The sequence below is a fragment of the Odocoileus virginianus genome, chromosome 11 (genome assembly GCF_023699985.2).
Source record: "Odocoileus virginianus isolate 20LAN1187 ecotype Illinois chromosome 11, Ovbor_1.2, whole genome shotgun sequence".
In the NCBI taxonomy this organism is placed as follows: domain Eukaryota; kingdom Metazoa; phylum Chordata; class Mammalia; order Artiodactyla; family Cervidae; genus Odocoileus; species Odocoileus virginianus.
In genome coordinates this window covers 9,255,611-9,277,688 of record NC_069684.1, presented here as the reverse complement: position 1 = coordinate 9,277,688, position 22,078 = coordinate 9,255,611, and the positions used below count along the sequence as shown (strand labels likewise).

General features: G+C 36.4%; 1 protein-coding gene across 3 annotated transcripts in view; it reads right to left on the bottom strand.

Moving 5' to 3' along the window:
- Window positions 1-310: 310 nt before the first annotated feature.
- Window positions 311-22,078, bottom strand: part of PPP2R5A (protein phosphatase 2 regulatory subunit B'alpha) — a 69,904-nt gene continuing 48,136 nt past the window's right edge. For all 3 annotated transcript variants that reach the window (XM_020906012.2, XM_070473908.1, XM_020906013.2), the window contains exons 4-13: window positions 16,737-16,829; window positions 12,356-12,486; window positions 11,783-11,842; window positions 10,780-10,888; window positions 9,924-9,977; window positions 4,745-4,795; window positions 4,328-4,447; window positions 4,120-4,247; window positions 3,221-3,322; window positions 311-1,515 (exon numbers count right to left, since the gene is read on the bottom strand). In XM_020906012.2, the coding sequence (XP_020761671.2) occupies window positions 1,353-1,515; window positions 3,221-3,322; window positions 4,120-4,247; window positions 4,328-4,447; window positions 4,745-4,795; window positions 9,924-9,977; window positions 10,780-10,888; window positions 11,783-11,842; window positions 12,356-12,486; window positions 16,737-16,829 (1,011 nt within the window). In that variant the 3' untranslated portion in view covers window positions 311-1,352. The remainder of the gene's footprint in view (window positions 1,516-3,220; window positions 3,323-4,119; window positions 4,248-4,327; window positions 4,448-4,744; window positions 4,796-9,923; window positions 9,978-10,779; window positions 10,889-11,782; window positions 11,843-12,355; window positions 12,487-16,736; window positions 16,830-22,078) is intronic.

Sequence of the window (22,078 nt, the reverse complement as noted above, 5' to 3'; positions counted from 1 at the left end):
CACATTTAAGGTAAGTTAGAACCCATCCTATTAACATAAAGGGACATGAAGGGAGGTGGAGAGATATCCTCAAATTTAAATTTTATGTACAAATTCTGTAAAACAGAAAGCTTTGGTAAATGGCTGCAGCACTCAACTCTGGCACACAGTCTTCCTATTCTCTAATTGGCATACAATTTTCAGTTTGCCTTACAAGTTTTCTCTGTATACATGTATGTACATATGTTTGTACATACATATGAATGAATGGAGGGGGTGGGGCTTCTGGATGTCTCAACTCAGTGCTGAAAAAAGCAAAGGTGACATAAGGCAAAATACAAACATAGACTTTATTAAATGCTGCTCAATCCCCCAATAAAGATCTTTCATTACAAAACAGTTTTCCACACAACTGCAAGTTAAGAGATTGGAATGGTACTCTGATAATAAAGTGTGAGAAATACTTGACCAAGTAAAAACGTACATGACTTCCTATTGGCCGCCTTTTCAGAACCCTACAGAGGAAGCCTACTGCATTTCCTTTAAGTAAAGCCAGGCAGTGACAACACGCTCCGCACCACCACACCGTGGGACTCAAAGCCTCCGTCCCTGTCGGGAGGGGCCGGAGAAGGGCAGGCTGTGAGGACTGGGAAGGCCCTGCCTTCAGCCTTTGGGAGAAAGAGGAGGAATGGACTGAGAGGCAGGTGGTGTTCACTGTGCTGCCTCCACGCGTCTGTGCTCATCACCCTGGGGAGTTGGAGATGAAGGGGGAAGATTCATAAGGACTGATCGGAAACCTGGTTTACTTTCCCAGCTTTTATTTATAATTTGTGCTTTTAAAAGCCTGGAAATTAAGTTTTTGCTCAAATTCCAGAGTACAGTAATATATCAAAAGGAAGGCTTAGGGCAAGTAGTTCCCTCCACCATACTTTTGGGAGAGATGAAAGAAAGGATAAGAATTACACCTTAGTTTTAGTTTAGGAAATAGTCTTTTTTCCTAGGATGTAACTAAGGTCTGCAGCGATGTGAAAAGCACATTATCAAAGGGAAAAATATACAGAGCAGACTACTATGCCTATGTGCAACACAACCAAAACCAGGATTCAAGTCATGATTCTTACCACGCCCATAATTATTTCACTCATATCACATCAATGATAAAGTTCATTTCTGTGAAACTTCAGAAGTGACACATATCAATGATTAGGCAAGGGTTACAATATACTGTGGCCATGATACAGCACAGGGCTATGTTTAGTCCATATATTTTTTCATTTACAGTTGCCAGAAAAAAAATTGGCCTTTTAATTATATTATACTGATGAGGTTTGTTTCATAATTTTTACATATTTCAAAAAAGTGTACAAAACCGCCTAGCCAACAGAGGTGGCAGGCTTTTTTTTTAATTCATCATTTGTATTGCTGAGAATACTGTGCATGTTGTAAGCACTGTTCTGCTTTTCTAGAGCTTTCTTTAGCTTTAGCTCTTCCAATTTTTTCCACAATTCTTCTCGTTCCAATTCCTTCTTTTTCTCCCTGTAAACAAAGCAAGAATTTTGTAGTTAGAAACTTATTTCACAGCTTGAAGAAACATGCTGTTTGGCAGTTTGCTGGAAAACAGACTACTGACTCACGTTTCACTTAAACCCCTCCACCTAAAGCATGTGAGATTCAGGTTTACCCAGGGCACGGCGTTATTTGCCATTACTCTCCTTAGTGTACTTAACCATGTCCGTGCATCTCCTGCACCAGCTGAAATGGACCACCGTCGCCACGGCCACTGTGCTAGTGCTTTGTGGTCGACAGAGCACTCAGCGTGGACTCAGTCACGTAAACCCCGTGCAGTGGCTATGGTGGTCACGAGCACTCTTCTGCCAACAGACTGACGGGCTGGCCATGAGTCGGTCTGGAGCCATTTCCTGGTGGAGCCACATCCTTCAGCATCCCGTCTCTAAGCTACCAACCAGTCTGTGCCTTACTGTCCCTTGTCTCTTACATGTCAGATGGAAACTTTAAAGTCTGAATAATCTCTAAAAAACCCCACAAAACTCAAAATACGTTGCTTCAACTATTAATACTTAATTTCAGTTCTAAAGAGAACATTTTTGAATAACGTGGACCAAACTATTCTGAAGGGCTATATAAATGTGTGAAAAACCCACAGGCTTACAGTTCTGCAGTTATATATGCTTTAAGGGGACAAAAGTGCTGATTTACGCAGATAGTGAGATACAAGAATCAGTCTTAGTTATGTGAAATATGCATTTTTCAATGTAAGTTTCATATGATCTCAGTCATCTCTTCCTTCTTCCTATTGCTTCCGAGGGCTCTTAACTATGTAATTTGTATTCCTGCCTGAGAGGTGCTATTTAAGAGAAATAATGCATTGAGTTATTGATGGACTAGGATGACCTTGAAGAGAGATCCCTTCTCTACTTGACACCAGAAAACCAGGACTAGGAACTTTACAGTCAAAGTAAATCAGTTTTTCCAAACATAATCGGTGATACACTTATTAGAAATAAATGGACTCAGGTACATCAGTTATTGTCCACCTTAAGTTTAAATATTATGCAAGGAACAGTTAAAGAATAAGCTCACTATAGAAGCCCATGTGGACAAAAGCAATTCTCATAAATGTAAAAATGAGTAAAACAGTTATTTAAAATTTAGCATAAATTGTACTTCACAATGTAGATGTTACCAAGCCTGATGAAGTCTAAGGCTCATGAGATCAGTATTTACGATCCACATTAAAGCCACAATGTAGCCATCAGGAGCTCCCCCACACTTGACGTTAAAGTGCTGCTGTTGTTACTGTCTGGTCCACCTTTTTGCAACCCCCTGGGCTGCAGCCTGCCAGGCTCCTCCGCTCATACGCACTGGCAGGTGGAACCTTTACCCTGAGCCACTGGGGAAGCCCATGAAGCATTTATTATGCTAAGTCGCTTCAGTCTGTCTGACTCGTTGCAACCCTGTGGACTGTAGCCCTCCAGGCTCCTCTGTCCGTGGGATTCTCTTCAGGCAAGAACACTGGAGTGGACTGCCATTTCGTCCTTCCTGACCCAGGGACTGAACTCGTGTCTTGTGTCTCCTGCACTGGTGGGCAGGTTCTAAACCACTACCACCACCTCAGATGTTCAAATTAAACATAATTTTAACTTAGAATACCTTATGGAATGAATCACATTCAACTAATCTAAAATGTACAGTTAAGTTTGAAATTTAAAATGTCAAATACCTTTGTCTTTCAGCTTTGTATGAGCTAGTAAGGTCATCGAAAAGCTTGCCGTTCATCTCCATGAGGGTTTTCAGCACATTGTACACCAGCGCTACAATGGTCCTAAAGCGAGAACAAGCCAGTGCTGGGTTACTGATGCTACTAACAGATGGGGATGTGACACTATCACCTCTGAGATGGCTGACACTGACTGACGCAGCCAATCCACTAGTGAGGACAGACTGAAGCTCAGGAAGTTCAGTAATTTGTTCAAGGTCACCCAGCCAGTGGTAGCAGAGATGGTCTATCTGATTTCAAAACTTAACGTCCTTCCCACTGTGTCATGCTTGGGTTAAACCCTAAAAATGTTATGGCCAGCTTCCTGTCTGCTCTAGAGTCTACTATCACCAATCCTGAATAACAGCATTAAAAGAAGCTGAAAAAGATGCAATTACTATGACTTGTAAGAAGAAAAGTAGACAACAGGATAAGGATGTTACAGAATTTAGAACATATGCAATCTAAACATCACTGACATGACCTTGAGCACTTGACGCTTCTCCCTGGGCTAAGCCAGCTGAGAGGTGAGCCTGGATACTGGCAAAATATCACACCAGACAGTCCCTAGGTTTGCAATTCTAAACTGGAATTAAGAACATGCAGGAGTTCAGAGTTTTTAAGGATGATCCACCCCATTCTTTTAATTTAGCCCTGCAATAAACCTTTCTCTGCTCCAAACAAACAAACATACAGACCCACATATATGTACAACTTCATAAAACTCATTGCAGAATAGAACCATGTGATGTTAACCTTGAGAGTTCCAAATCCGTATAGGTTTCCTATGTATGGGTTATGAGATCAAATGACAAAGACGTTAGAAAAACAAAAATGACACAATCAACATAAAAGACACTTACGGATTCCAGTGTTCTTTGGAGATTTTGTACAAACTGCCAAACATAATGGGCAGAATTTTATCAATATTCTCCTCAATCAAACTAAGAATATATTCATTGTTCCAGAAGTACAGTGCCCTTTCAGCAACCTAAAAAAGACATTCAGAAACATCAAAACTAAGAAAAGTAATAGTATAAAATATAAATGGCTTCACTGAAAACACCATACCTGAAAATGAGAACTGGATACACACTTGGATATCTGCTTAAAAAGAGGCTCTTCAATTTTTTTGAATTGTGTTGGTTCAATGACATCTAAGATTTCTTCAATTTCTCCTAAAAACATCACCTAGGTTAAAAAAATTTTCTTTTAAGAAACATAATACGACAAATTACATGATGGTAATATAGAAAACACAAATGAGAAGGTTAATCTACAAATTAAACAGTGGATGAAAAATATCTTGACAGTATATGCAACTTACTATAATGTACAGCTCTTCTACCAAGTATCTCTAATACCCACAGAACAGTTCCCATTTGGTAGTTAGTGGTGGTGATATCCGCAACCCAAGGAAGCATGGTTTATAGCCATGAGATTGAAAAGTTCTAATAAAATGCACTGTTTTTGTTGAACAAAACTCACCTCTTTCTGACTGCATGTTTTTGGCCAAAATTTCAGCAATCCTCTGATCACCTGCAAAAAAGGGAAAAATTTAGCTGAATTAGGCAATGAAACTGGCTAACCTCAGGAAATTTTAAATAACTGATAACATCAATATTCATTCTGAAGTAGAAGAGTATTATTCAATACCTCTGCATCTCCCCTTACTCCGCTCAGCTTTATTTAGGCTTTTACCCATTCAACAGATACTTGTTGAGTGCCTTTGTACCAAATACTGCTCTCGATCAGGGACACACTGATGAACAAGACGAAGATGGTCCCTGATTTTCATAAAGCAGGAAGACTGACACAGTTAGCAATTAAACTCATAAATAAAGTAATTTTAATAGTAGTAAGGGCTACTTCCTACTAAGTAAGTATGAGATAATGACTTGGTGAAGAAGGGAAGTTATTTTACAGAGAAATTAAGGAAGATAATTCCTGTTTTTTAAACCATCATGAAGCACCCCCAAAAAAGCCAGAAAGCTTCCAAATTTATTTCATGGCTAGCACAGTTTTGATAAGCCAAAGAGGTTACGAGACAAAGAGGTCATGAATTCAAGTAAACACAGTTGTAAAATATCTGTACTAAACTGAAAATAACAGTATATTAACAGAATAATACTATCTACCCTATAAGTTATTCCAGAAATTCCAGAATGATTCAACTCTTTATAGTTACAGGTTAAAAGAGATGAAAAAAAAACAAAACTATATGATCATCTCAAAAGATTTTGAACAGTTGTTTGATTGACTGTATATTTTGATAACAATTTTAAGCCTGAACTAAGAATTTATCAGAAACCATCTGCAATCAACTTATATAATGATTCCTGGAAATAGGCAGTAAACCATTTGGGTCTGGTGCTTTTGGTAGAGGTAAATCTTTAACAGCCTTTTAAGTAAGTTTATAGTTATTGGTCTTGTCCAGTAATGAACACTCATTCAAATTAAAACTGGGGAAGAACACTGTTCTGGAGCCGATCCAGTAAGAACTTGCTAACTAATGTTGGAAAGGAATACCAGAATTATACTTACTTGCCTAAGTGTATAAATATTAATTATATACCCCCCTTAAATAGTAAAAGAACTGAAAAAGTACTAAAATGAGTAGGAAAATTCAGTATGTGGTCAGATAAAAGATAAATATATAAAAATCAATACCTTTAAAAAATATCAGTTATAATAATCAGATAATAATTAAAACAATTAAGGCATTAGCATGGAAACTGACAGAAAAGATATGACATAGAGGAGTGTCTAGACAGACTCAAGTATATACAAGGCTTAATATGTGACAAAGGTGGCCTTTCAGTTCCTGGAAGACAGCTACATTAGTCAATGAATTGGTGGTACTTGAACTGGTGGGTCACCAGTTAGAAAAAAAATGTATCTCCTGTAGGAGGCAGACGCCTAAAAGAATCTCCTGTGGTCCTGACTTCCTGAACTCACTCTCTTGTATAGTTGAGCCCTTCCCTTAAGTGTGGACTGGCCTGGGGATTTGCTTCTAACCAACAGAATGTGGCAAAAGGGACAGAATGTCATTTCCATGGGAAAGTTACAAAAGATTGTGACTTCCACCTTATGAACAGACTCTCCTGGGCCTTCTTGTCTTGCAAGCTTTGATGAAGCAAGTTGCTATGCTGGAGAGGCCCGTCATGCTAAGCTGCTTCAGTCGTGTCCGACTCCGTGTGACCCCATGGACTGTAACCCGCCAGGCTCCTCTGTCCACGCGATTCTCCAGGCAAGAACAGTGGAGTGGGTTGTGCTGCCCTCCTCCAGGGGATCTTCCCCACCCAGAGATCAAACCCATGACTCACATCGGCCGCACTGGCAGGCAGGTTCTTTACCACTAGCGCCACCTGGGAAGCCAGAGAGGCCCAAGTACCAAGGAACTAAGGGTGGCTGCTTGCCAACCCCCAGTTAGGAACAGCAGCCCAACAGCATGTGAAGAACTGGATGCTACCAGCAACCATCACATGAACTCAGAAGCCGCTCCTCCCTCATCGGAGACTTTCCCCGGCCAACGCCTTGACTGCAGTCTTATGAAAGACCCTGAGGCAGAGGACCCAGCTAAGTTGTGCCTGGATTCTTGACTTACAGAAACCATCCAATAATAAATGTTTGTTGTTTCAAGCCACTGAACTTTGTGACAATTTGTTATGCAGCAATAGAAGACAAATACAATTTCTTATCCTTGTCACGTGAAAATTTCAGTGTCCAATAGCGTGGTGGGTTGAATGGTGGCCTGCAATCAGATATGTTCATGTCCTAATTTCTATGAAATCTACGAATGTGACTTATTTGGAAAATGGGTCTTTACAGATATAATTAAGGATCTCAAGGTGAAATCATTCTGGGTTATCTGGATGGGCCCTAAATCCAAAATGACGAGTATCCTTATACAAGATAACATGGAGGACAGACAGAAGAAGGGGCAGCACCGTGATATTGAAGAGATGTAGCCGCAAACCAGGAGCGCCCGCAGACACCAGACACTGCAAGCGGCAAGGAACCGAATGACCCCCAGAGCCCAGAGGGCGCGCAGCCCTGCTGACACCTTGAGTCTGGACTCTGGCCTTCAGAACTGTGAGAACACACTTCTGTCATTTTAAACCACCAAGATGGTGGTAATTTGTCATGGCAGCCCTAGAAAAACATTATAGATGGAATAAAGTTTTTACATGTGAAAACTAAATCTGTAAAATAACTAGAACATGATACTAGAGTGTCTTTTTAGAATCTCAAAAGGTAGAAGGATTTTACTTAGCATGACACCAAAGCCAGAAGCTATAATGATGAACAGATTTACCAACATTAAAATTTTTTTTTAGTTCTTTAAAGAGGCAAATATTAAAAACAGTATATTCAAAATTAAAAGGAAAACTCTAAATGGTTAAAAAAATACTTGCAAAACACAACAGGCAAAGGCTTAAAAGTAGGCAAAGGACACAGAAATATAAATGACCAATAACTTCGTAAGAGAATGGCTGTGATAATTTAAAAAATCCAATTAAAATATTTCATACCTATCAGATTAGCAAAAATTTTAAATACTGGCTGATGTGGGGAAACAGGCACAATCACATACTATACTCTGACCCAGAAACAGGTTTTAATTTCAGTAACTTGGTTTATTAAAAATATTACATATAGTAAACCTTATCTTTTTCTGGTGTGCAGTTCTGAGGCTATTTTAATACACACATTAAGATTTTTTTGTAAGCAACACTACAGACAGGACAAAGAATAATTCCAACACACTAAAACATCTCCATACCCAGCAACATGTTTATAACAAAAACTCCAATAACTCAAGTGTCCATGAATTGAGGATTAATTAAATATGTTATAGCAATTCATATAATGGAATTTGATGCTACCAATGAAACTATGAAGCAGACTAATATGGCAAGATATCCATGTTATACTGAGAGGTGAAAAAATCCAGTCAGCATTTCCCACTGTTTACACATAAATATACATGCAGAAAAAATTTATAGAAATGCATTCACCAATTTGTATGGTTATCTTTAGGGGATCAGATTTCAAGGAATTCCTTCACATTATGCTTTATGATCTGTCTTGTGTGAATCAACACATTACTTTGATAAATGAATGTAACAATAAAGTAATTTCCATTTTGGAAAATAAAATAATTTCAATACAAGATCTAGGAACACGAAAAATGTAACAAACCAGCCAAACTTCTGACTTATTTACAATTTGTAGGAGGCTTTGATATGAATGCCAGGCTTCTAGAAAATGATTATTAGGGCTCAAACCCAAGTACTATGGCCTAATTTTGGTGCTAGAATGGCCTGGAGTAGTAACTGCAATATCTCTATTATCTGCAGATCTTAATGAATTGTCAACTTGGACATTTTACCTCCTCATGCTGCTCCTACTGCTATTGACTCAATTCACCTATGTCAAATGTCTGGCCCTAGTCCCTCTCTCTAAACTTTCACTCTTTAAAAAGAAATCAGCTATCTCCCAAATCCACTCCATATTAACTTAACCATATTTAATGTATATCTGTTTATTAGCCACCAAACACAAACCATATTATGGGCTTTCTTTCTCTAAATTCTAATATCATGGATTTCTATTAAGTTTTAATCCACTTTAGAGGTTAATGTGGTTTTATGTAAGTACTGGGCTTCTAATTCTCCTATTTGTCTTTAAAAACTGTTTTTAGATATTTCAGAAAGAACTGCAAATCTAAAAAGTCTAAAGCTTTAAATATCAGCAAGTGGAAAAATACCTTTTGTTCCTCTACACACACAAAACTCAAGTCAAAGGAAGATCAAGTATGTAATTTTTTCAAGTGCCCCTAGACTCAGAAAGTTCTAATAGGAAGAAAATCATATAATTTAAATCATTCAAGCCCTGTGCTATTTGTCAAGAACTCTTATTAGTTTAACTATTTAGACTTAGAATACCTAGAAGACACTCTCTCAGAATACTTATTTCACCAAGGTTGAAACATTGTTTTCTTAAGTTTTTATCCTTTCCTGTTTCTCCCTAAACTTATCTTTTGTTTTTCTAGAATCTTCAGTCAATTTTCATGGTAACATTTTTATTCTCTCCTGAATCTTTGTATTAATAGATAATTAGTAAGCAGGAGAATTCTAACACTAAATTGCTATGCTGATTCATAAAAGTAAATAATCTTTACTCCAAGATTATAGCTCAGTCACCAAAGACAAGGAAATATTTTCAATCCCTATCACATGGTTTATCATAAATAAGAGGGAAAATCCTATTTCTAAAGGTAAAACAAAATTCGAGGAAATAGTTTTGGAACCCTTACAGTATGTTTTAATTTTAAAAGGTGAATGAAGATGAAAAAGACCAGCACTGAAGATAATAAATGTATAAAAGATTTCACTGTAGTCATTTGAGCCTGTCATCACACATCTTAACTACTATATATTCATTTTAACCTATATTTGTTATTCAAGACATGTAATTCATGAGAACTTGCCATCCCATTCTCATTCTTTAAATACAGATTAACCTAACTTTCCTTCTTCCAAATGATTTTAATTTAAAATATGTTACTACAACTGTTTGGTAGAGTTATAAGGGTATAAAGGAAGCTAAAATAAAATGCTATGATATAGACCAAAACCATAAAAATAAATAAAACACTTACGGGTTCTGTTAGTGTTGTATCTTTCTCCAGGAACTGTACAACACAGTAGGCTAGCTAAAATGCAAGGGACAGTTTATAAATATTACTGAATGAAATAACATTTAGTAAGACAGGATTTTTATATTTAGCTAACAAAACTACTTCATTTTAACAAATTTCAGTTTATGGCAATATATAAAAATAAATATACCCATAATTATATAAATAACTTCTACTTTAAAAAGATGTCCTTTTTTCAGTAGTAACTTCTGAATATTAAGTTAAATGAAATATTAAAGAAAATGTAGTTGGGCATATCAATCTTTTGATATCATTGAGGCAGTAGACCAGTTCTTTGGGGAATTAAAAGTAACTGTCTTTGTCTTATAAATCAGAAATGTAACCATAGCCCACTAAATAAACAGATAGATAAATAAAGCTGAGAGAAATAAGACTAGTGCTAACATTTTAGTTTTTTAGCATGTTTCTAACATGTATGCCTATGCTGATATGATATTCTCTGAGTGCTAATAGAAGAAACCAAAATCATTCTCTAACTAGGTCATGGAGGCTAGACAGAACATTCTGCAAATATGTGGGATGTGTTCAAAGTCACACAGTTAATTAGGTCAGGGTCTGGACTAGAAAAGAACTTGATTTTTCCTATGCCTATACTTAAAATGCATTGAGCTTATTTAAGAATACTAAATACCATGATGCTTTAAAAATTATTATATAATTAAACATTTGCTTTGGGCAACTTACAAAGCAAATTGCTTAAGTATACTTAAAATTGCCACCTCAGTATGTCTCAGTTTCTCTGCCTTTGTATCAGTTTTTGAAACAATGTTCATTTCACCTGAAATCTGCTACTTACCTGAGCATGAAACAAAGCTAATCCTTTTGCAGTATGCATAGGAATAAGAACCTTCATTAGAAATTGTTTATGTTCTGCTTTCAGTGGCAATGCAAAGCCATTGATAATACTGGAGGGAAAAAAAGGCAGGGGAAGGGTTACGTAGTTACTACTTTATTTCTAAGTTATTACATTGCCAAGTACATAGGAACTGCTCTGCTTCAGGCCTGGTGTTGAATGACTTACCTATCTGCAACCTAAGTTAGACAGACTATCAGTCATGCAATGGTCCCAAAAGAAAAGGAGAACTGCCAATTTAATGTTCCAGTAAGAAATTTTACGTTTTCTATAAGCCTATCACTTATTTATGCCTTTATTTTTCTTCTCTAAAGCACAGGAGAGTCAATATCAATATTGTTAGGATTTTCAATATATGCTGAAGTAAATGGGTAGTTTCTCTTACTTCACTGGAAGTTCTGAAATTAAGAACAGTTCTCTCCATAATCACGCCCTAAATATTAATAGAGGAGACTAAAACCATTCTTTAAATAGAGGGTCTAAACTCTCAGGTTAATACTGCTATGTGGTAAACAAGAAGGCAAAAAAGTTCATAGAACTAAAATCGAAGGCTATAGATTCTTCTAAAAAGAACAGATGTATGGGAATGGTCCATCAACATTGGAACAAGAACTCCTATAACTTCATCAAAGATTCACTATAGCTTATTTCATCTCTTCCCAATCAGATCCTGTTAACTTCCGAGGCGGTCTGGCAAGATTAGGCATAAAATATGCCACAGTTTCAAAAGCAGGACATCTGCTATGAAATAGATGCTTTGTGTGGCACCACTTTAATATGCTGACCCCCTAAAAAGCTACAGTAAGAATTCAGTTGAGAAACTATGCCTTACACTATATATTCAAATTCTAAAATGTGAAATAATTTCTCTAATCCCAGCTAATACTTTAATACATAAAGCATTCAAAGTTACTTAATTCTTAAAAAGAACAAAAAACTAACTTACCTTCCTAAAATTTCAAGGAGTTCAGCAACACCATTGAAATGTTCTGTTTCATATATAAACCTGAATTTAAAACAAAGATATAAAGAAAAATATCAGAAAACTAAACTGAATGAAAGATGCAAGAAGGTACAAAGATTAAAGAAAAACCTAATGCTGAAGGACCTACTTAATGATTTCATTTATAAAGTAGTCAAGATAGGGTCCACATACATTTAATTAGCTTTGTCAGAACATCAACTGAAAATACTTTAAGAGCTATTGATTTAAACAGTATTTATACAGAATTTTTTTAAACAAGTGCTCAAACAAATTCTTCTCTCAATAAAAATTAAACATGAATAACATTTGTATTATCTATTAAAAACTGTCATTAGTACTATCCACTTAGATGAGAAGTTACAAGAAAAAGTTAGATGCAATCAAATGATATCCACAAAATAGGCTAGAAATGACTCAACTACTATCAGTTAAGTTTCTAAGTTTCAGACATTAAAAACTAACCTAAAGAAACTGGAATTAAAAAAAATATGGAAGGGAAAAAAAGTGCTATATATGAATATACAGACAATATACCTGAGGAATATGTTGTTAATTTGTTTTCTGATGAATGCTCTTAATCCAAGAAATTTCCCATAAATTCGATGTAGAACAGTCTTCAGGAAGTCACGTTCTCTGGGATCTTCACTATCAAAAAGCTCCAGGAGCTTTAAAAAAAATCTGAGAAATTACTTTTTAAAAATAATCGAGCTAACACTTCACTCTAATTTTGATTTTAAGATAACCCACAAAATCTTTAAATTTTTTTAAAAGACCCTGCGCCTTATCGGATTCACTTTATTACTGCTAAATAATGGCACTAAAGAAAAGCTTAAGGAGTATTTCTTTTATTTCATTTTGAAAAATAAGGCACAATAAATCAAATAAACACTTCAAAACATAAGGAGTGTAATTTTTTTTTGCCTTCCCACTCATTTTAAAATTCTGTCCTACTCTTGACTACTAAACATAGCTCATAATTTTAAACTGTTGAAATTTGAGACTTTTTAAAAAATGTTTTTTGATAGTATGTCAAAACTACACATAGAATCTTAAGCTTGTAGATTGCAAATTGTTAAATAAATAAGTTTAAATACTGTGTTTTAAATGAAAAGTTGAATTTTCTTAGGAAAAAATATATACCTATTTATAAAATACAATTACCTGTAAAGTCATCAAGGAATTTTATGTTCTGTACTTTGGGATTGTTATTAGGTTGGTGCAAAAGTAATTGTTGTTTTGCACTGCTGAAACCTGCTGTTTGATATTGGAATACATTTTTAAGCAAATGTGGTTATGTTATACATCATTTTAACATGTGTTTCTTGCTTTATGGTTTTTTGCTAATAAAGCCCAATGACTTACTACTTGCTGTTTATTTCATATTTAGACTATGGAAATGATGTTAGACCAAAAGCAAACTCGAGCGATTTTTCTATTTGAGTTCAAAATGGATCGTAAAGCAGCAGAGACAACTCACAACATCAACAATGCATTTGGCCCAGGAACTGCTAACAAATGTACAGGCCATGGTGGTTCAAGAAGTTTCACAAAGAAGATGAGAGCCTTGAAGATGAGGAATACAGTGGCTGGCCACTGGAAACTGACAATGATCAGTTGAGAGCAATACTGAAACAGATCCTTTTACAACTACATGAGAAGTTGCTGAAGAGCTCAACGTTGACCATCATACAGTCGTTTGGCATTTGAAGGAAATTGGAAAGGTGAAAAAGCTCAGTAAGTGGGTGCCTCGTGAGCTGACCGCAAATCATAAAGATCGTCATTTTGAAGTGTTGTCTTCTCTTATTCTATAATACATCAATGAACCATTTCTCGATTGGATTGTTGACATGCACCAAAAAGTGGATTTTAAACGACAACTGCTGATGACCAGCTCAGTGGTTGGACTGAGAAAAAGCTCCAAAGCATTTCCCAAAGCCAAACTTGCACCATAAAAAGGTCATGGTCACTGTTTAGTCTGACCCACCACAGCTTTCTGAATCCCAGCGAAACCATTACACCTGAAAAGTATGCTCATCAAATTAATGAGATCAACAAAAACTGTAATATCTGCAGTCAGCATTGGAACAGAAAGGGCCCAATTCTTCTCCATGACAATGCCTGACTGCAAGTCCCAAAATCAATGCTTCAAAAGTTGAATGAATTGGGCTACAAAGTTTTGCCTCATCTGCCATATTCACCTGACCTCCTGCCAACCCACTACCATTTCTTCAAGCATCTCGACAACTTTTTTCAGGGAAAATGCTTCCACAACCAGCAGAAGGCAGAAAATGCTTTTCAAGACTTCGTTGAATCCTAAAGCATGGTTTTTTACAGGAATAAACAAACTTATATCTCACTGGCAAAACTGTGTTGATTTGTAATGGTTCCTATTTTATTAATAAAGATGTGTTTGAGCATTGTTATAATGATTTAAAATTCACAGTCCAAAACTGCAATTACTTTTTCATCAATCTAATAATTACTGTCATGATAGCAAGCTCTGAACCTTAAGGTTTTTTTCCATTCTGTATTGAATTAGATGTAATTGTTAATTTGTGTATCTCTTCTACAAGAGTGGGTATTCTTTGACAGCAGTGATAACTTCAGTCATAATCCTAAAGTGTCTTGCTTACTGTCTGCATTTGGTGTTTGCCAGATTATTAAGTACTGCATGAGGTTTCAGCTAAAAATATCCATAAAGCATGAGAATCTGTATTATTATACCTAATTAAGTCACTTCAAATTATTCTAATTAAAGTAGCTAAGCTATTCACTTAAGACACTCAAATACAAGTGTCTGATGCCGGGTTTACTTGGAAAATATGCTTTGAAATTAATAAAAGGAATCCTTAATTATTCAGGTCACTATGTCTAATTCAAGAACAAATATAATACAAGCTGATCCTCGGGGTCAATGTGAAGTATTAGAGAACAGTTGTTAGCTAAGTAGAAAATCTATTTAAGTAAATATTTTGAAATATTATAATTGAAATAAAATAATTTGTTTTATATAATCAAATTTATAATCGATTTACATGTAATCAAATCCTGATTGTGCCATCTTCCAGCTCTGCAAATTTGGACATGATCTAGCTCTTTACGTAACAGCAGATAAGGGCAGTGCCTGGCACATAAAAAGCACTAAATAATTCTTAGCTTCCTCCTTTGGAAAATGATTTGAGCATAACCTGGAGTTATATACTTGTTTTCTTCTCTTACAATAACAAATGTCCAAATTTATACTTCAGATTTTTCTCCTGTACTTCTAAGTCTTAAACTTACCACCTAATTAAATAATTTCAAAATATAAAAGCCAAGAAATGTCATAGTAATATTTATTAAAGCAACACACTAAGAATACCTCAGAGCAATGATCTGTGAAAGCACAGTGATATAAACTGCTAGAAACAAATTATGGGGCCTTGGCTTCTTGGATAATTCAGGCATTTAGAGTAGAAGGTAGAGAATGGGTCCTATCCTACCAGCTTTCTTCCTGCTCCCCCTCAAAACCTCTGAATAATCCAGCAGCCAAAATACCTCAAGCTCCAGGGTGAAGAAGCCCTACGGCAACTGTTCCACTCAACCTGATATTATCTTAAATACAATTTAACACAGCATTACTAAAGTTCCTTAATACACTGTATTTCTTCTATAGCACACGTGAACTACAGAAGGAAACATGCATTCATCTCTAATACCAAAATAACATAGCTCCATTTAATGACTGCTTCTAACTTGGTATTGAAATGAAATTAACATTTTACAGTTAACACACACCTAGTATTTCTTGAAGAAATACTTGAAAGGTTAAAGGACAATGATAATGTTCTTCATTTATCAATACTTCACAGAAACTAGTGAAAATACTTTACGTGGTAGCTACAGCAGATGACCAGAAATCTACTCCAATATGTGGAGCTCATGTTGGTATAAGCGTTATCCTAGGGGACACACATGGTGGGAAGAAGGCAGCAAAGGTCCTTGTAATGATCTTTAATCCTGGCCTCAAAAAAAAAAAAAAAAAAAAATCTGGCCTCAGCACTTCATCACTACCCTTCCACTCATCCTCTGCCTTTCTTTAATATGCTAATTACTTTAGAAAAGGAGAGTATCAAATTCCTAATGAGACATCACTCACAGCTAAGTATTTCAAAAGAGAAAATGGACTCAGAGAAGTTTGGTCTACTTCACAATTTTGTCTAGGGCCAGCAAAGTCCTTTGTATTTGAAAGATGCCCTTTTTTTTTTTTTTTGAAAGATGCCTTTAAGTTATTGAAAAGATTTTGAAAATAAAAATGAACACATTCTAACAAACTAATTTTAAGTATTAGGTTACAAAAAACCCCACCAAACCCCAGCTAACAATCAACTTATAAAAAGAAAGAAGGTATCTATCACATATATTTACCGCCTTTCCTTCTTAAGTATTTTATCTGTGGTTCAGGAACTGGTAGGCTAGAATTCATAAGGTGGGAAGGAGTAGGGGAGAAAAGGTAGTGACATAAAGCCCAAACTTCTAAAAATAATTCCATATTTATTTTTCCCCCTCTCTGTCACAGTGCTTAGAACCATATGTCAAGTTCAAGCTCAAAGACTTAAAAATTTAAAAAATGCTTTCCCCTTAGTTACACCAAATTTTCTAAGTTAGATATTCCAACAAGGCTTGCTTTTCTGGTCTTCATAAAACAACTATGAAAATTTAGGATTTAGACAGGATAATTTAATTGATATAACAAGGCGAACCTTGATTAAAAATATTCCTGTATTCTCAAAGCTACTTTACTTTTATTCTCATCATCTGGCAAGAATATTAGGTGCTGTTAAAAAGAAATCCTTAAAGTTTTGAAAGACCAGCCAAGTTAATAAATCACTGTGGAAATGAATATAAGGAAATTTAAGACAGAAGAATTCCTTACCTGTTGTACAAATTTCTGATCAATGTATCGCTTTGCAATGCTAGGTTGGAAATCAGGGCTCTCCAAAAATCTCAAGAAGAATTCATACACCAACTGAAGGACAAAATGAAATAAAAGCCAAGATGAAGCCTATAAAATTTTACCCTATGTGAATTCATACCAAAAACACACCTCCTTTAACAACTCAGTAATGAGATTTCAGATCTCTTTATAAAAAGGGGTGAATTGGTAACAATTTTTTCAAAACTAAATATATACACACAATTTGGTCTCCTAAGTTGGTACATTTTGGATTTATTGCTTTGCATCATTCATTGAAAATATTAACTTACAGGAGCCAGAAAACAAAGACGATGCCCATAAAATATTTAAGTCAGAAGACTATTTTGCACTCCATACTCACTGGGAACTTTTCTTCAGTGGTCTACCAAACTACCTCAGCTTAATTTCCAGAGCTCCTTAAATGCAGGATCAGAAACCTCCAGATAAGAATAAACTGAACTGTAAGGGACAGTGTATCAGTATCAGTTTTAAAAAAGAGAAAAATTTCAAGTCCTTCTATATAAAACTACAGTGGTAAAAAAGTAACTAAATCGAAACCAGGATGTCTAATCCACACTTTAGAAATAATAAACCAAATCATGTAAGTGCAGGGCTCAGAAATAAATGTCTGTGCACCACAGTGAATAAACTAAATGCCCTAATAAGCCTCTACTTAAAAAGTGCTAGGCATCTTAAAAATACAGTACTGCCCTCTTAACCTTGAGTGCTAAGTTCTAAGCACCACCTCTCCATGACTGAAAGCTTGAATGGCACTGGACCCTTTTCTGTTCATGGCTTCCCTCCACAAATTTAATGCCTTTTCCAGCTTAACTGAGCACTCACCACGCACTGTGGCCGTAATTTTTGTAGTCTGAGGTGTGACAGCAAAACCAGTGTGATTTTTTTTCCTTCCTCAGAATTTCACAGATAGAAGATTTATTACCACAGATCTTAGCAACGTCAGCATATGCTTTTTTTCTTGCTTTATTCAATTGAGAACTTTCACCTTTTCCTTAAAGCACTTTACAGCTTCTCTCTGGCATCCCTAAAGGTTGTTGTTTAGTCGCTAAGTCGTGTCCAGCTCTGCGACCCATGGACTGTAGCCCACCAGGCTCCTCTGTCCACGGGATTTCCCAGGCAAGAATACTGGAGTGGGTTGCCATTTCCGTCTCCCGAGGATCTTCCCAAGCTAGGGATCAAACTCCTGCATTGGCAGGTGCAGACTTTAGCCCCAAATCAGGGTTACTTGAAGACAAGTAGTGCAATACCATGACAGTCGACTTGGTAACAGAGGTCAAGCTGGACATGACTTAGCGACTGAACAAGAATCACCACCATCAGAAACCCTAATCAAAGGGGTCTTAAGGACTTCCAGGGTTGGTGGACACATCAAGGTGCTAAGAGGATGGCACATGGAAAACCCGAGCCCTTTGCCACACCTTACCGTATGCATGCCTCTCTTCATCTGGCTGTTTCTGAGTTTTATCCTTTATAATAAACTGGTAACAGTAAGTAAAGTGATTCCTTGAGTTCTGTGAGCTCTTGTAACAAATTACTGAACTGGAAGAGTGGGTCACGGTAACCTCAGATTTATAGCCAGTTAGATGGATGGGAGGCCCAGAATCATGACTGTCATCTTCAGTGAAGAACAGTCTTATTGGACTAAGTCCTTCACCCTAGAGGTCCTTGCTAACTGTGGGTAGTTAGTGTCAGAATGAATAAACTATAGGACACCCAGTGAGGACTGGAGAATTTCTTGGTGTGGAAAATCTATATATTTGGCATCAGAAATGTTGGGAGTAGAAAAAACAGGTCTTCCTTTAGCTACATTTAGTATGAACAGATAGTAGGCACTGTAAAGCTCATTCACTTACTGGGGAAGTAAGACAAAAATAAAAACATATAAGATGGTATATGCACAAGAACTATGAGTGCAGGAGATACTCAGAAAAGGGCTATATCACTGTGGCATAAGGTCAACAGGCAAAGTTTTAAGGAGGACACATAATTTGAGTCCTGCATTAGATTTAATTTTGGACAAGAAAGAGGAGGACTTTTACAAGATAAGTAGAACCTGTCTCAAGAAGACGACAGTGTAGGGGAGAAGCTGGCGGGTATGGAATCAGAGATGCAGAATCTTTATGCAGATCCCAAGTTAAAAGCCATGGTAAGGTGGGACCCAAGTCAATTCTAAGTCAAGGATGGCATGCATTAACCTATACACTCTCCCTCTTAAGATGTGCATCAGAAATGGAGGGCTTAATTAAGGCTTATTAATTTTAACAGTAATAGCATGTCTTTTGGGAAACTTACAAGACATCAAGCTCCAGATCAAAATGCACCCTCTAAATCACATACCCAGTTGAAACCTGCACTTATCACAGATATGACGTTATTTCTTACAGAGCTTTCATCAGCACTGTTTACCTGACACAGTGAACATTAATTAAAGTGACCAGTCAGGATTAGCAGTGGATTGCTTTTATACTACCAACTTAGCACCACTGAAGAGATGATGACAAAAAGTTAAACACATGTTGAATAATCCCAATCAGGGGCAGAATAAACACGAGTGATCTACAGAGCTAAGACTAAGACTGGCACAACTAAGACTACATTTCTATAAAATTGCATCCTGTCTCCATAGTCACTCTCTCTATACCGTTTATCCTGAACTATTGTTTTATTTTATTGTATCTATCACACCCTGACATAGTATTAGTTATTCTTTCCCCCAAGAATGTAAGACAGTTTGCTTATTAGTTCAATACTTTACCCCCAATATTTAGAGTAATGCCTAAAAACAACAGATAAGTATTTGCTGAATGAAAAATCACAGCTGCTGAGAAACTATTTCTGTATTAAAGTTTCTCTATCTCCTTCCACATGAAAAATTGATTTGCCCCAAGAACCTAAGAAACCATGCTGCAAAAGACAACAGATACTTTCAGCAATGAGTTTAATTCTCTAACAAAATGGCAAACTTCATGCATGTTCAGTGTATGGCTGGTCTTCCTATTCCTATAAGCCAAAAAACACCCTAAAAACTGATAACTAAGATAACTAAAAACTATAAGGAATGAAGGATAATCTTCCCTTTCTACTCAGTACTGTGTCTTTCCTATGATAGTTAAAATATATAAAATTCTGGTCTTAACCAATAAAAGGTTCTAGAAGGTACAACACAAAACAGCATAGATTATTAATGTATTTGTAATGTATTACTGTATTTGAAAATAAGACCTGTACAGAAAGCTAAAGGCACTAGAAATGTTTGACCTAGAAAGGCAAAGATTTAAAAGCAACTTTAATGATTTGCAAATATACAAAAGGTCTTTTTTTTCAAGGAATATGTTAACTGAATGTTTTCCAGCCTCTATTAAGAGGAAGCTAACTTAAATGGAGTTTTAAAAATTCATCTAATATTTTACTGAATTTATATAAGAATTAACATATACTAAACTAAATGAGAGATAGTAAGTGCCTAGAACACTGCCTGCATGTATGCTAAGTCGATTCAGTCATGTCCAATTCTGTGTGACCCTATGGACTGTAATCCACCAGGCTTCTCTGTCCATGGGATTCTCCAGGCAAGAATATTGGAATGGGCTGTCACGCAACCCAGGGGATCTTTCCAACCCAAGGATCAAACCCACATCTCTTACATCTCCTGCACTGGCAGGCAGGTTCTTTACCACTAGTGCCACCTATTGCCAAGGACATAGCAAACACTAACAAAATCCTAGTTCTGTAAGAATCTTTTTCTCCCTTCTGTAATCCTTTTAAAATTAAGACATATACTGTGTGTACCCTGAACAGCTTGTACAGGATCAACCTGTTTTCCCTCCTGCTCTTTTAACTAAAATAATTAAAAAGATAATTAACAACATATAACTATGATAAAAAGGTTAAAGTAATAAAAATGTTTCTCAATCTTAAATAAGGATAAAAGATGTTTCTTTTCTATTTCTGTGTATAAGTGTTAGTACATTAAGCTGTGGTCCCTACAATTTTAGATTCTGAGAACATGCAAATATTTAAAATATAGTATCTGGTTGAGAAGTATTTGAACATGAAGGTGTACATTATAAAATATGTATGTCCCCAGTTTAAATTTCTGCTTATACAGATCATAAAGAAGAGCCTCTAGGTCCTAAAGCCAAGTTATCTTAAAAAGGTCTATGTTCTATTCAGTATCCTACATAATTGCATCTTTTTTAAAAATTATTTTTCAGTTTTTATTTTTTCACTTTATTGTATTGGTTTTGCCATACATTGACATGAATCCACCATGGATGTACATGTGTTTCCCATCCTGAAGCCCCCCCCCCACCTCCCTCCCCATCCCATCCCTCTGGGTCATCCCAGTGCACCAGCCCCGAGCACCCTGTATCATGCATTGAACCTGGACAGGTGATTCGCTTCACATATGATAATTTACACGTTTCAATGCCATTCTCCCGTATCATCCCACCCTCGCCCTCTCCCACAGAGTCCAAAAGACTGTTCTATACATCTGTGTCTCTTTTGCTGCCTCACATACAGGGTTATCGTTACCATCTTTCTAAATTCCATATATATGCATTAGTATATTGTATTGGTGTTTTTCTTTCTGGCTTACTTCACTCTGTATAATAGGCTCCAGTTTCATCCACCTCATTAGAACTGATTCAAATGTATTCTTTTTAATGGCTGAGTAATATTCCATGGTATATATGTACCACAGCTTTCTTATCCATTCATCTGCTGATGGACATCTAGGTTGCTTCCATGTCCTGGTTATTATAAACAGTGCTGCAATGAACATTGGGGTGCACGTGTCTCTTGTGGTTTCCTTGGTGTGTATGCCCAGGAGTGGGATTGATGGGTCATATGGCAGTTCTATTTCCAGTTTTTTAAGGAATCTCCACACTGTTCTCCATAGTGGCTGTACTAGTTTGCATTCCCACAAACAGTGTAAGAGGGTTCCCTTTTCTCCACACGCTCTCCAGCATTTATTGCTTGTAGACTTTTGGATAGCAGCCATTCTCACTGGCGTGAAATGGTACCTCATTGTGGTTTTGATTTGCATTTCTCTGATAATGAGTGATGTTGAGCATCTTTTCATGTTTTTTTGCCATCTGTATGTCTTCTTTGGAGAAATGTCTGTTTAGTTCTTTGGCCCACTTTTCGATTGGGTCGTTTATTTTTCTGGAATTGAGCTGCAGGAGTTGCTTATATATTTTTGAGATTAATTCTTTGTCCGTTGCTTTGTTTGCTATTATTTTCTCCCATTCTGAAGGCTGTCTTTTCACCTTGCT